The sequence below is a fragment of the Ipomoea nil genome, unplaced genomic scaffold (assembly GCF_001879475.1).
Source record: "Ipomoea nil cultivar Tokyo-kokei standard unplaced genomic scaffold, Asagao_1.1 scaffold1875, whole genome shotgun sequence".
Classification (NCBI taxonomy): domain Eukaryota; kingdom Viridiplantae; phylum Streptophyta; class Magnoliopsida; order Solanales; family Convolvulaceae; genus Ipomoea; species Ipomoea nil.
The window spans coordinates 319,899-334,842 of record NW_017618303.1 but is presented as its reverse complement, the minus strand read 5'-3'; the positions used below and the strand labels follow the sequence as shown (position 1 = coordinate 334,842).

Here is a 14,944-nt window from a genome sequence, read left to right as displayed (position 1 = left end):
ACGCCGCCAAAGTCCTCCCGACCTTACCCCTCTCATGAACTCGCTGACGGGCGGCGACCTCCCGGGCAACCCGCTGGCCAAGATGAGCGCCATCTTCCCGGCCGAGGATGATATGGCCGGGTGGACCCCCGAGCAGGTCTCCGAGCGCGGTGCACAGAGTCTCGTGCAGGTATACTTTCTTCCTTTCTCTGGTTTAAATCTCAAGTCTACTCGTTCGGCTAACTTATTTCATTTCAGCTCACCCGGGTGCTCACGTCGCTCTACTACCGCTCGAAGGGCGGGTCGGAGAGTGATGCCCTCAAGAAGGAGGTGAAGGAGCTGAAGAAGAAGCTGAAAACGGCCGAGGACGGCAAAGACATTGCCGAGGCCATCGCAAAAAAGGCGATCGGGGAGACTGCCGAGGCCAGGAAGGAAGCGGAGGACCTCCGCCTGCGACTACAAGATCCGGTTGGCTTGGCTACCAACCTCTGTCAAGACCCGGCGATCGCCGAGCGGTTTTTCCGGGAGTTCATCAAGCACAAGGTGGCCGAAGATATGATGTGGGTCTTCGGCAATTGGGCTTATGCTTCCGGTCAGCGGGACACGCATCGGGAGGTGAGATCCGCTTTGACCGAGGTGTTCGAGGGAGATGATCTCAACACCATTTTGACTAACCTCCCGGAGAGCGTCGCCGACCCCGGTCCGATGCCGTACACGGAAACCGAAGCCGAGCCCTCCACTGCTGTCGAGAAGGACCCCGCGAAGTGAAGCATCGCCAACTGACGTTCGGGGTTTTCTTTTCCTTTGTCTGTAGTTATTGCCTGGGAGCCCGGCCCCACTGTGCCGGGCGTTTTAAACGCTCACTCGACCGGTCTTAATGACATTTTGTTTTTCATTCGGTTTATCCCACTTTTATTTATCGTGTTTGCGTTATGTCTTTTATTTTTGCCTTCAAGCAATGTCGTTTTGGGTCTAATCACGGCCCATGTATAGCCCCCCGAGTCCGAGCGGCTATGACGGTCGGTCAGTTGCCGGTCGGACTGCAAAGGTAAGGAGGCAAACGCGAAAAAACGCGTGTATAGGCCCCCGAGTCCGAGCGGCTATGACGGTCGGTCAATTGCCGGTCGGACTGCAAAGGTAAGGAGGCAAACGCGAAAAAACGTGTGTATAGCCCCCCGAGTCCGAGCGGCTATGACGGTCGGTCAGTTGCCGGTCGGACTGCAAAGGTAAGGAGGCAAACGCGAAAAAACGCGTGTATAGCCCCCCGAGTCCGAGCGGCTATGACGGTCGGTCAGTTGCCGGTCGGACTGCAAAGGTAAGGAGGCAAACGCGAAAAACCCGTGTATAGCCCCCCGAGTCCGAGCGGCTATGACGGTCGGTCAGTTGCCGGTCGGACTGCAAAGGTAAGGAGGCAAACGCGAACAAACGCGTGTATAGCCCCCCGAGTCCGAGCGGCTATGACGGTCGGTCAATTGCCGGTCGGACTGCAAAGGTAAGGAGGCAAACGCGAAAAAACGCGTGTATAGCCCCCCGAGTCCGAGCGGCTATGACGGTCGGTCAGTTGCCGGTCGGACTGCAAAGGTAAGGAGGCAAACGCGTGTATAGCCCCCCGAGTCCGAGCGGCTATGACGATCGTTCAATTGCCGGTCGGACTGCAAAGTTTTAGCGACATTATGGTCGTTTAGGCAACAAAGGCCGGAAGTTTAAGCGACATTGTGGTCGTTTGGGCAACAAAGGCCGGAAGTTTAAGCGACATTGTGGTCGTTTGGGCAACAAAGGCCGGAAGTTTAAGCGACATTGTGGTCGTTTGGGCAACAAAGGCCGGAAGTTTAAGCCGGTTCCGGCTGCAGCATGTTGGCGAGATTCTTGTTTGTTGGTGGAAGGACGATTTTCATTGCAGACATCTAAATAATGACGTTACAACATTCGAGCCAACTCATGTGGTCTCAGGAAGAAAAGTACAATACAACAGGTTCAAATGGGAAATGAAAGAAACAGGAAATTACAGCTCCACCTATGACATTCTATTGACGGAACATCACCAAATTCTCTGAGTTCCACGTCCGGTCGACCGGTCTACCGGTTGTCGTTTCGAGCTTGTAGGTACCCGGGCGTATCACTGCTGACACCACAGACGGCGCCAAAATGATACTGTTTATACTGAGTGGTATATTTATACGGTCGTAAGCAAGGCTCGGATCTCTCACGCGGGTCGGGAAGGTCCGGTCTTGCCTCGTCCCAAAAGTCCCCATCAAGGTGCATTTAATGCGCTATTTATAGGGTCAGAAAGGTGGGTCACGCCGGGCCTCCGGCATGTTAGACACGTGGTGGGCATGCACCGGGTGTTACCTGCGGCCGTGTCGACGTCTGCCACGCAGCGCTAGAGGTCTGACTCCTCCTCCCCTCTGGCCGAGAGTCATCCGAGGGCCTCCGGTCGGGATCGCCCAGTAAACCGATCACTTCCCGGCGGGTTCTTCGAGGTGTCTTGCTGCCCGGGGGTCGACCGTGTCTACTGACCCTTACCGGTCGGGAAGGGTAGGGGCTCACTTCCAAGGGTCGGGTAGTGACCCGGTCTCGATACGGTCGGGCACCGGGCGTACATCCTTAGGGTCGAACATATATCCTTATCAATAATAATCATCATCATCATCTATCTATACTATAATTAAAAACACAATCTTGATTTTCCGCCCAAACAATAGTAAATAGTAAAAGTAAATTAAAAAAAATGAAAATAAAAAAAGAACATAAATATTTCACAATAATAGTATACATCATCAATTAAAAATAGAACCAAAAATAGGTAAATTGAAAAAGGAAATGAATATTAATTATCTATACTATAATTAAAAACAAAATCATATCTACTTGATTTCCTGCCCAAACAATAATAAATAGTAAGGTAAATTAAAAAAAGAATGAAAATAAAAAAGGAACATAAATATTTCACAATAATATTCTACATCATCAATTAAAAATGGAACAAAAAATAGGTAAATTTGCAAAGGAAATAATATTAATAATTGACTGAAAATTAAAATGGAAAAAAAAGGAACGAAAATTATGTTAATTGGGAAAGGAAATGAAAATTAATAATTGACAAAAAATAAAAAGTGATTCATAATTGACTAAAATGGAAAAGGAAATTGTCATATCATTGCATTTTAATTTTTCACAATAATATTACACAGTATAATAAATCAAATCACAATTATATTATAAATCTTTCATAATTTTAAACAATGGAACAAAAATTAAAAATCGAACGAAAATATTTTAATAATAATATTCTACATCATTAAGTAAAGATAAATTAAAAATGAAAAGGAAATATTTTAATAATAATATTCTACACCATCAATAATAAAGGTAAATTAAAAATGGAATAGAAATATTTCAATAATAATATTCTACATCATCAATTAAAAATGGAATGAAATTAGGTAAAAATATCACTGCATCTGATATTTTGCATATGATATTTTAATTGACTAATTGATTAATTGACTGAAAATAAAATAGAATAATTGGTTGAAAATGAATCAAATATTACTAATTGACTGAGAAACATAAAAGTAAATGAATATTAATAATTGACTGCAAATAAAAATGACCCATACTAAAATGAAAATATAAATGGTCAGATCATTGCATTTTAATTAAAAATAAAACGAAAACTACAAATTCGACGAAATATTTTTAAAATAATATTTTGTATGATCAATAGTAAATGCATATTTTAAACAATAGTAAAGGTAATTTAAAAATGGAACGGAAATATTTCAATAATAATATTCTACATCATCAATTAAAAATGGAACAGAAATTAGGTACACATATCATTGCATATGATATTCTAATTGACTGAAAATAAAAAAGAATAATTGATTAAAAGTGAATATGATATTACTAATTGACTAAAAATGTAAAAGGATCCCTAATTAACTAATATTCGTCCATTATATATTTTCACCTGACTCATCCATTTGATGGACTAAAAGTGTTAGCTCTAGACGATAATGGACAAGATTGTCTTGCTACTACCAATGTCATCTATAATTTTATTATCTAAATATATAATATTAATTATATTCGTGCATAGAATGGGTAATTGAGCAATTATTTGCTCGAATTCAAGAAAGGATAGCATCAGAAAACATAACCGATCCAACAAATTTCATCAATTGCACTATATAATATTCAATGTTATAATTTATATAATTGTATATCAATCCAAATATTCTTAAAATATTATAACAAATTCATTCCGTGTGCAATGCATGGGTGAAAATACTAATTGACATAAAAAGTACAATACTATTTTTAAAATAATTATTATTTTATTTAAGAGATACAATCGTGTATGGTTGACCGATTAGAATAGTTACCAAGCAAAAAAATATAGTGTATATCATCGATCCTAGGTTTCAGTCTACCCTCATCCTCGTCATAAATTAAAAATTTTCCTCTATTCTTATCCTCGCGGAGGTTTTATGGAAACAGAAATTCCAGTTCCGCAATTCCTTCTATATACTTTTGATTATAAACTAAAAATTTATTACTTTAATATAAAATAATATAGTACTCCGTAATTGTTTGATTGCTTCAATTAGGCAAATACAAACATCAAACACTATTCCTCTATGACTTTAGAGCTTTTGTATAAAAATTTACAACTCAACACATTTTCCAACATTGTCAAAGTTAAATAGTAGATTTAAGTAGTCAAAATTGAATCAATTCAATAGATATAATCAATTATTTTCACAATGTTCCTTTGCTCCTCGATTTTTCACAATGTTCCTATCTTGTTGTTGAGATGAAAAATTAGGTTCCATGTCACATTTAGAGAAAATGACCATTCATATTCACATGTTTAGTAAAATTATAAATATTAGTATAACTATGTATATCTTACAAATGTACTATTTGGAAATAAAATAATATGTAATCATGTATAGTATTTAATATTTAGTGACTAAGCTCAAATATAATTACCTACAAATAAAGTTATAATGCAATGTTTCAATATGAATATTTTAAATTGAATTTCACACGTAAGCATTACATAAGCCCCTATGCCCTGGGCTCGTCTATTGTGCCAACTATGGGCACCGCTTTATGTGTGACATTGAATATTATTAATGGCGTTGCTTAAAAATGTCTAATAGATTTGTACTACTAAGTTTGGATTGCTTTATAATAGTATATTTATTTTTAAGATGATGAGAAAAATCAATAATCACTAATTAAAAATATATATTACATAATTTGTTTTTGTGTACTAACTCACAAATTACACAAAAAGAAGAAAGTTATACTGGAAATATTCTATGCATAGACTCCATTGGGATGGGTGTTGGTCATATTGGTCTAAATTGAGACCCAATATTCCACACAGTTGTAAACATGTATTATTTTAGTATTATAACAATATCTTATTATATTATAGTAAATTATATTTATCTAATATATTATATATTTACAGTATTACGTAAGAATGGGAAAAGGCCAGTTAGATATTTATAAATTACATATTAAGTATTATTTATTTCAATAATCGTAATTAAACATTTTAAATTAAAATATTTTAAAATACTGATTAAAGATAAATAGATAAAAGTATATCATTTCTTTTAAGGAACTTGTTATAATACATTGAGCTGACGTAAGGAGAGTGCATGCAGAGGGAAAAGCGTATACGTTACATTATTGTGTTTGGCTTATCATTTGACCCTTTGGGTTTGTTGAGCTTTCACTTCAATGGTTGTTCATTATTTGTTTTTTTGTCACAATAATTTTTTTGAAAAAAATAAATAAAAAGAAAATCGAATTATACACAAAAATGTAATTGGATCACCAAATTCAACAAAATACAAATATCTCCTTAAACAATTTTAAATTTTGCACTTGTTATACACAATTACACCACATAGATACAAAAACTCACAACATAAAGACACATTCACATACACCAGTGTCCACAATGTACTATGAACCCTAGTCCATGGTATAAGGATTGCGCAAATACTCATCAGCTCCAGCCTATAGGTTTTAGTGGCAAATTATTCGGTGGACTCGGGTCTAAAAATACACAATTTATATATTGAATGTTCACAATTTGTATATACTAAACGTTCACAATTTACATACTGAGTGTTCACAATTTACATATTGAATGTTCACAATTTGAATTGTGAACATTCAATATATAAATTGTGTATTTTGACTCGGGTCCATGGCATAATTGTCTGGTAGGGGTGTGCAATCGGTTAACTGAACCATTTTAACTGAAGTTTTTAAAGGTTTAACCGTTAACCGAACCAAACTTTGTATTACCGAATTAACCGAACTGAAATTTTTTTCGATTAATCGGTCGGTTAACCGAAGATTTTTAAGATAAAGTTTTTAATTTTTAAAATTATACTGATAATAATAAATTCAATTAAAATATTACCTATAATAATAAATTCATAAGAAAATATACAAACACAATACCATAAAAACACTACAAACATAAAAGCACAAATTATAAAGTTCAAACATCCATATATATTTAATTATTTATATATATATTTAAAATTTCGGTTAACCGTAGTTTCAAATCGAATTAACCGTTAATCAAAATTTTAAAAATTCTTTAACCATTAATCGAACCGAAGTTTTTCGGTTAAAAACGGTTAACCAAAATTCTTCGGTTCGATCAGTTAACCAAACTTTCATCGAAGTTTACACACCCCTAATATCTAGTTTTAGTTTGTACTTTTCACAATCTTGATATGTATTCTCTTACTGAGCTTCTTAGGCCCAAATTGTATCACTTTCCTTAGCTTCTTAAGCCCAACATAGCACTCCATCAATCATGTGGGGTGTTTGGTTGGAAGGAAGGAATTAGAGGGGAAGGGAATTGTAATTCGGTGGGAAAAAAATAAGGTGGGAATAAAGTAGGAATTCAAATTACGTTGTTTGGTATGGAGAAATAGAATTTGGAGTTGAGAAGGAAAGAAGTGGTATAAAGCCTAAAATACCCTTGTGTAATAATAATAGTAATAACAACAAAGGGTAGTAGTGGCATTTCATTTGTTTTTCCTTTTTCAAATTCATTGAATTGCAATTCTCTCCAACCAAACAATGTAATTGAGGCATCCATTGAATTGCAATTCAACTACAACGAAATTACAGTGAACCAAACGCCTTGTTAGTGCGTGGACCATGATTCACACAAGTTGTGTGAACCATACTCTATATACTATAAAATAATGTATATTTAATACACAAATAATGTACTTTTAGTATATTAAAAGTGTACTTTGTATTCAGAGAAAGTACATTATTTGAATACTAAATGTACATTATTTTATATATGTACCTTCAGTATACAAATAATATACATTTAATATATTAAAAATATAATTTCTTTTATGGTCCATACAACACTATGTGGACCATGGTCCACACAATAATTTGCCGCACTCCATTCATTTGCTTATTGGTCCCAGACTTCGAAACCCCATCATTATTATAATTTTTTATGGAAAATATTACTCCGTATATGTCTTTATTTCTGTACTCCCAACTTCTATTTGCACACTTAAAATTTTGATATAGACACTTTTAGAGAGGTTCACATGAAGAAAATAACCTATCAACGTCCGCCACATCAGGAGGTAAACTTGAGGGGGTAAGATTTGCGGGTACATGTAGTAGAATTTTTTTTTTTTATGATGTAAAAAAAGAGAAAATTATATTTCAGATTTTCAGTTCAGTTAACATTGAATTTCAATTGTTTTTTTTTAATAATTGCATTAAATTTAAACTTTAACTAACTAGATTCTGTTTGACTTGCTTGCACTTTAAATTTCTGTAGATACAATATTGAGTCAAAGATAAAGAAAAACAAGACAAATAAAGTGAGGAACCCTCTACTTTTTTTTTTTTTTTTTTTTTTTTTTTTTTGAAGGGGGCACCCTCTATTTAAAACACTAGAAAATAAATACTAAAATAGAAGTACATACAATAGAAATCGTGTAAGAATTGTTGTTTAGTTTGGGGCAATGTTCTTTGGACATGGAAAAGAATGGGAATGTGCTTAACTGCTTATCTACTCTAGGTGAATAAAGAGTTTGGTTTTTATTTTTTTATTTTTGTATTTTTTATTTTTTTATTTTAATATTTTTTTTATTTGTCTACTGCTTGTCAATCTTTAAGTATAGTGTTAACAAAATAAATAGAGGCCCAAATATCAGCCCAAAGCCCACAAATCAAGTAGGCAAATATCACAATTGTTATATCGTGCACTACATTCTGCACCCTAAAAATTTCCGGTTTCGTAGGTACATAATTGTATAATAGAATACACATAAACTCCTAACATAATACACGTAATCTTAACATAATACATAATACACATAAACTCTTAGGGTGCATAATGCATTGTGCACCCTGGTGCACGATATAATTCGCCCAAATATCACTGCACAACCAATTGTTATACCATGGACCAGCAAATTATGCTCTGGAACCATGTCCACCTTCCAAGGTGGACACGGTTCTAAAAGTGTCATAATTGTAAATATAGAGTTAAAAAATTATGAACATATAGTTCTATAATTATGAAAATAGAGTTATGAACATTGAGTTCTATAATTATGAACATAGAGTTCTGTAATTGTGAATATAGAGTTTAATAATTGTGAATATGAAGATCAAAAATTATGAACAAGAGTTTTATAATTATGAACATAGAGTTCTGTAATTATGAATATAGACTTCAATAATTGTAAATATGAAGTTCAAAAATTATGAACATAGAGTTTTATAATTATGAACATAGAGTTTAGTAATTATGAACATAGAGGTGGACACGGTTCCACGACATAACAATTCCCATGGACCAGTGTTCATAATGCATTGTGAACCCTAATACAAAAATTTTGTACATTCAGTTAACACATTTTATACCTACAGTTAACAGTTTTTGTACATGAAAATAAATAACTTGATAATTTTTGACACATAATATGATAGCTACAGGTACAGAAACTATCAACTATAGGTACAAAATGTGTCAACTATAGATACAGAATTTGAAGGTTAATTATTTTTGGACCAGGATCTACAATGCATGGTAGACCCTGGTCCATGGTATAAAAACCTTGGACAACACTCCATTTACTTTGATTTACGGAAAAACTCATAACCACAACTTGAAGTTGCGCTTTGAGTAAAACACGCATTGAGACCTTAACCGACAAAGGACCACAATGAAGTAATCTAACCTAGGTTGTCCATAACTAACTTATTTAAACTAAGAAAGCCAATAAACCTCTCCATATAGAGAGTTGAACTTAGAATCTTAACTTGTGGTTACTATATCAGTTGTCCAATTAACTTCGTAGAGATTGCCCAAATAACTCTCCCTTTACTTTGCTATACATATAGTGCCGTACGTAGTTAAAAAATGTAATATATGTTTACATTAATTGTTTGATGTAGTTAATCATTTGTGCATGCTTAGTTGATGACTTGGTGGTCATGATATGGTGTAAAGATTTGTACATTATATTATGATATAAAAATTAGTATGTTAATTAAGTCATTAAGAAGATATATGAGATAAGGTGATCCTCGAAACATAAGCTCGTCATCGATTAAAGTAATTCAAGGACTCATTAACACACAATGACTTTGCATGATTGATTGCATCCATAATGAATATCATAAGTATTGAATTACAGGTAACCACTATCCTCTCGTTTTTTCTTCCAAAAGATTGAATCTCAATCTCAAAGGTCTCCACATTTCGATCTGACAGAGCATTTGGAAGAATGTAAATTACGGTAACTCAATGACTCAATAGACATGGTCAAGTACTAGTGCGCATAAGAGATCTGTCCACTCTAAGTATAATCTCCACACCGTCGCTGTCAAGATTTGAACCGTCTCACGAACAAGGATCCGTGGGACAGTTTTACACAAGTTTTTGTTATATTATTATTATTATTATTATTATTATTATTATTATTATTATTATTTTGCCTTGTATTAATTTGAATGCAAAACTTCCAGATGGCGGTGACATCACGGCTGACGCAAGTTGGTAACATTCCGATAACTTCCGAGTTTGGAACATGTGTAGATGTTCCTCTCATGTTTGACTGGTCAATGCTTTTATACTTAATTAATTAATTAATTAATGTAATCGAGTCTCTAGATGATATTGACTGGACCGGAGAGGTCACATCTTCCAGTAACTCTTTGTTCAAAATAGACAAGAAACGCACATACACGCCGTGAGAATTATATTAAATTTAATTAGGTGGTATGCTGAGATTAAAATATACTATAAATGAATAAAATTTTATATGAAATAGCATTATATTTTTTATGTATTATATTTGTGTTGGACTGTTGGTACATAAAATATGTGATATTTTATAAAACACTAGTCCTAATGTCCTGTTATGGCATTTTCTACAAAATTTTAAGGCAAAAATTTGTGTAAAGTTCTCTCACATATCTTTATCGGTAAGACGAATCAGGTTGTAGACAATTAAGTGTGTAAATCTCACAATTTTAATTATAAGTATTACAATATTTGTCATTAATAACAATCAATTATACCTTAAATAGTAACACAATTTCACATGTATTATAATATCTATCTTAAGCAACGATTTATTTTTAATTTAACTTAATATTAAAATTTCTACGATAAGTATTACAATTTATTTCATAAGTAACATTTCACATATAAGTATTATAATATTAAACTAGTAATTCACCCGCGCGATGCACGGAAAAAAATTATGTTATTATAAATATAAATAAAAAATAAAAAATCTAAAATATTTTAAATTATTTAATATAATAATGTTTTTGAGCTTCCATTGGTCGAGTATTTATTATTTTTATAGAATACAAAATTACAATTAAAATTAAAATTAATATTAAAATTATAATTTTGTATGGTTAATATAATCTCTAATTATGTGCATATTCAAATAAACTTATATAGAGAGAAGTTACATAATTACATTGATTTATTCTTAATTGTATTTCATCTATATTATAATTTTCACAATACGAATAATAACTAAGATAATTACATTTGGAAAGTAAATTTTAAATTTTATATGTATAAATTTAAACTCTAATTGAACACATTTTTTATATGATTATATAATATATAGCTATTTTATTTTTCAAAAGTATATTTTTATATTTTTTTTGAAAATTATATGGGTGCTTCATTAGAAAAAGGTTGAAATAATGTCTGGTGGGTGGATATCCCAGTACATAGCAGCAAGTTGCTGATAAGCCGAAGTAGCTAATGCATGAGCTAAATAATTATCTGATCTAGCAATAAATCTAAATGAACAATACTGAAATAAAGTGGCAATTTGCCTGCAGCCGTCAATAGCATAGCCCACATAGGAGCGAAACGCGGCGGTTGGTGTTGTAAGATAGCGTTGCAATGTCAAGCAATCTGTGTATAACTCAATATTCTGCTCCCCTCTTTCCTTCAACCATGATAAAGCCTCTTTGCATGCCAAAGCTTCGGCCATAAGAGGTGAGACACAAGTTGGTAACGGTGCATTGAAGGCCGCAATATATCCTCCATTTACATCGAACAAAACAGCCCCTACAGTGGCCTTCCCCGTGTCGTGTAAATACCCTGCGTCGACCCGACATCTTCTCAAATTTGGCACATAATGTTCGGCAATCAAAGTGGTCCCCCCGTCGGCAGCACTCTCGGCAGCGTGGCTTATGGCAGTGGCGAGCGCGGGCGGTGCTCTTGGCGGACGGATGGGGCGTGCTAGGAGCCATGCATCTTTGGCAGTCACGGCGGCTCGGAGTAGCGAGTTTGGCCGTGGCAGGCATGCCTCCCATACCGCTCGACTTCGTGCTCTCCAAATGTTGTATAGAATCGATGCTGCATATTAACATTCCATCAGAATCTAAAACATTTTGAAGTTCCTCAAACCAAACATGAAAAATATTCGTGACAATGTTGGGGATTGTAAGGTTGGATTGTTCCCAAATGGTCCTTGCATAATCACACAAGACTAAAGCATGCATTGTATCTTCTTGTGATATCCCACACATGGCACAATAAGGGCTCACATCAACCCTCTTTATAAGCAAGTTTGTAGTAGTGGGCAATATATCACAAATGGCTCTCCACAGAAACATTCTCCATTTTGGGGGTATTTTGAGTCGCCACAAGGCTAGCCAATTCACAAAATCTCCCCCTTGACTCTCATAGTCCCCCACTATACGCCTGTATCCACTCTTCACAGAATATAGACCTTTTGGGTCTCCATGCCAATACCATGTATCACTATAGTCCAGGGAGACAGGTATTCTCATAATTCTTCCTACATCTTCAGGTTGGAATAAATCTGTTAGAAAATCATTATCCCATGTTCCTGTTTGCTGGTCAATTAACCCCATTACTCTGGCCCCTTGTAATTGTACTGGCATTTCCGTTTGTATCATAGGGTCCTGTTCATCTTGCAACCAGGGGTGGGTCCATATAAACGTAGATTCCCCATTTCCTATTCTTCGTCTCACCCCACTACAAATTATACTCTTTGCTGCCATAATGCTCCGCCAACAAAAACTGGGGTTATTTCCTACCTGTGCATCAAAAAATGTTCCCGTAGGGAAATACCGGGCTTTATAGACACGAGTCACTAAAGAGTCAGGTTTAGTGAGCATTCGCCATGCCTGCTTCCCCAACATTGCCAGATTAAATGCACGTAAATCCTTAAATCCCAACCCACCATACTTTTTTGGGACACACAATTTATCCCAAGCCTTCCAGTGTATCCGTCTATCAATTCCAGAGTCCCACCAATATCTATTCATGGTCCTCTCAATTGCCGTACATACTAATATAGGTAGCAAAAAAACACTCATTGAGAAGGTAGGCATAGATTGTGCTACACTTTTCAATAGTATCTCTTTACCTGCTTGGGATAGTAATCTTTTATTCCAAGACCCAATCCTTTGGCGTATTTTATCCTCAATATAGGCAAAAGCTGCCTTCTTATTCCTTCCCATGAAAGAAGGTAGGCCCAAATATTTGCCAAAATTTGGAGCCTGTGCTACCCCCAAAACCTGAGCCACATTATCCCTGTCAATAATCCTTGTATTTTTGCTATAGCAAATATTTGACTTGTGGTAGTTGACAACCTGCCCAGATAGGCTTTCATATTCTGACAGACATTTCTTTACCCCATTCGCCTCCTCCTCATTAGCTTTGAAAAATAGTAGACTATCATCCGCAAAGAATAACTGAGAGACCTGGGGGGCACCTCTTGCCACCCTACATCCATGAATCAGTCCCTCCCTGTTAGCCTGTTGCAACATAAGAGAAAGACCCTCTGCACAGATAATAAATAAGTATGGGGATAACGGATCTCCCTGTCTGAGACCACGAGTAGGTATAATTGGATCACTCCTAGAGCCATTCACCAGGATACTGTAGGAAACCGTAGTTACACATTTCATGACCAAATCCACCCAGTTATTATGAAAACCTAGCACCGTCATCATGTTACGAAGATAGGGCCACTCCATCCGGTCATAAGCTTTTGCCATATCTAGCTTAAGTGCACCCCATCCCCCTAATCCACACTGTTTTCTATTCAGAAAATGGCCTACCTCTGCGGCTAGCAAAATGTTATCTGTTATCAACCTGTCCGGAATAAAAGCACTCTGTGACTCAGATATTATCCCATCCATCAATGGTTTCATTCTATTAGACATCATCTTCGCAATTATTCTATAGACCACATTACTAAGAGCTATAGGGCGCAGGTCTGTTACCAACTCCGGATTATTCTTCTTTGGGATCAGCACAATATCCGTATTGTTTAAATCAGGCGGAAGTTCACCCGATTCAAGACAATTAATCACAAAACTCGCCACATCCCCTCCCACTACATCCCAAAAATGCTGATAAAAACTCGGATTCATTCCATCCGGGCCCGGAGCCTTATCAGGATACATTGCAAATAATGCATCTTTTACCTCCTCCACAGTGAAGGGCTGTAATAAGGAGTCATTCTGTGCCTGTGATACCTGCTGCTCTACTTTCCCAAAAAACTCCTCCCCTGCCCCCGGATTCCCAGAGGTGAAAATATTATTGAAATAATCCAGAATATTTTTCCTCATAAGTTCCCCTTCCAACCAATCCCCATTGTCATTCATTAACTTAGATATAGTATTCTTTTTCTTTCGGTGCGAGGCATACCTGTGAAAAAATTTCGTATTGGTGTCAGCCTCCTTGAGCCAGTGCTGCTTGGCTCTCTGCCTCCAATATGCATCCTCCTGGGCTTCTGTTCTGCTTAAAAGTTCCTCAATGCGCTGGAATTCAGCAAGTGAGGCCGCGTCAGTACGACCCCTCAACCGTTCCTGGTCCCTTTCCAACATTAAAATTTGTTTCCCATACTCATGGAACCGATCCCCACCCCAGCGTGTTAACCGGTTTCCACAGTACTGAATACAATCTTGCAATCCCTGCCCCCTTCCCTCGTGCCATGCCTGCTCCACCACCCCCTACATCCATCATCATACAACCAGGCCATCTCAAAGCGAAACCCCCTCCTCCTACCTCCATTCGCCTCTACTCCCTCATGAATTCCACAGAAAATAGCCGAATGATCTGATTTCCTGGTTCTCAAATTCGTAACCTTAGCATAGGGAACCATGTTACGCCACTCATTCATCACCAGAACCTTGTCAAGTCTTTCCTCTATCCAATTCGCAGTTCCTTTCCCCTTCTCCCAGGTATATGGGTACCCCACCATCGGCAGTTGTGCCAGACCACAATCCTCCAGTGTTTCCCCAAATCCTCGTAAAAGGCTATTCGGATGCGGGTTTCCCCCCCTCTTCTCGTACTGATATAGTAAGTCATTAAAATCCCCCACCACAATCCAAGGAAGATCCGATTTCG

The 14,944-nt window shown here is 36.4% G+C and overlaps 1 protein-coding gene across 1 annotated transcript; it reads right to left on the bottom strand.

Annotated features, from left to right (window-relative positions):
* Positions 1–9,764: 9,764 nt before the first annotated feature.
* LOC109193404 lies at positions 9,765–14,421 on the bottom strand. The gene is made up of 4 exons (XM_019344260.1): positions 12,954–14,421; positions 12,042–12,875; positions 11,278–11,914; positions 9,765–9,786 (listed from the first exon to the last, which is right to left on the bottom strand). Exons 1-4 carry the CDS (start codon positions 14,419–14,421, stop codon positions 9,765–9,767), a joined length of 2,961 nt encoding a protein of 986 aa, XP_019199805.1.
* Between the last annotated feature and the right edge of the window lie 523 nt (positions 14,422–14,944).

Excerpts from the sequence above, each read along its gene's own strand:
- LOC109193404 (XM_019344260.1), bottom strand. The coding sequence starts at position 14,421 with ATGTTGGAAAGGGACCAGGAACGGTTGAGGGGTCGTACTGACGCGGCC. Across the intron at positions 12,876-12,953 it reads AAGATTACTATCCCAAGCAG|TATGTACGGCAATTGAGAGG; the intron begins GTAAAGAGATAC and ends TACCTATATTAG. Across the intron at positions 9,787-11,277 it reads TATCAGCAACTTGCTGCTAT|ATCGAAATGTGGAGACCTTT; the intron begins GTACTGGGATAT and ends ATGCTCTGTCAG.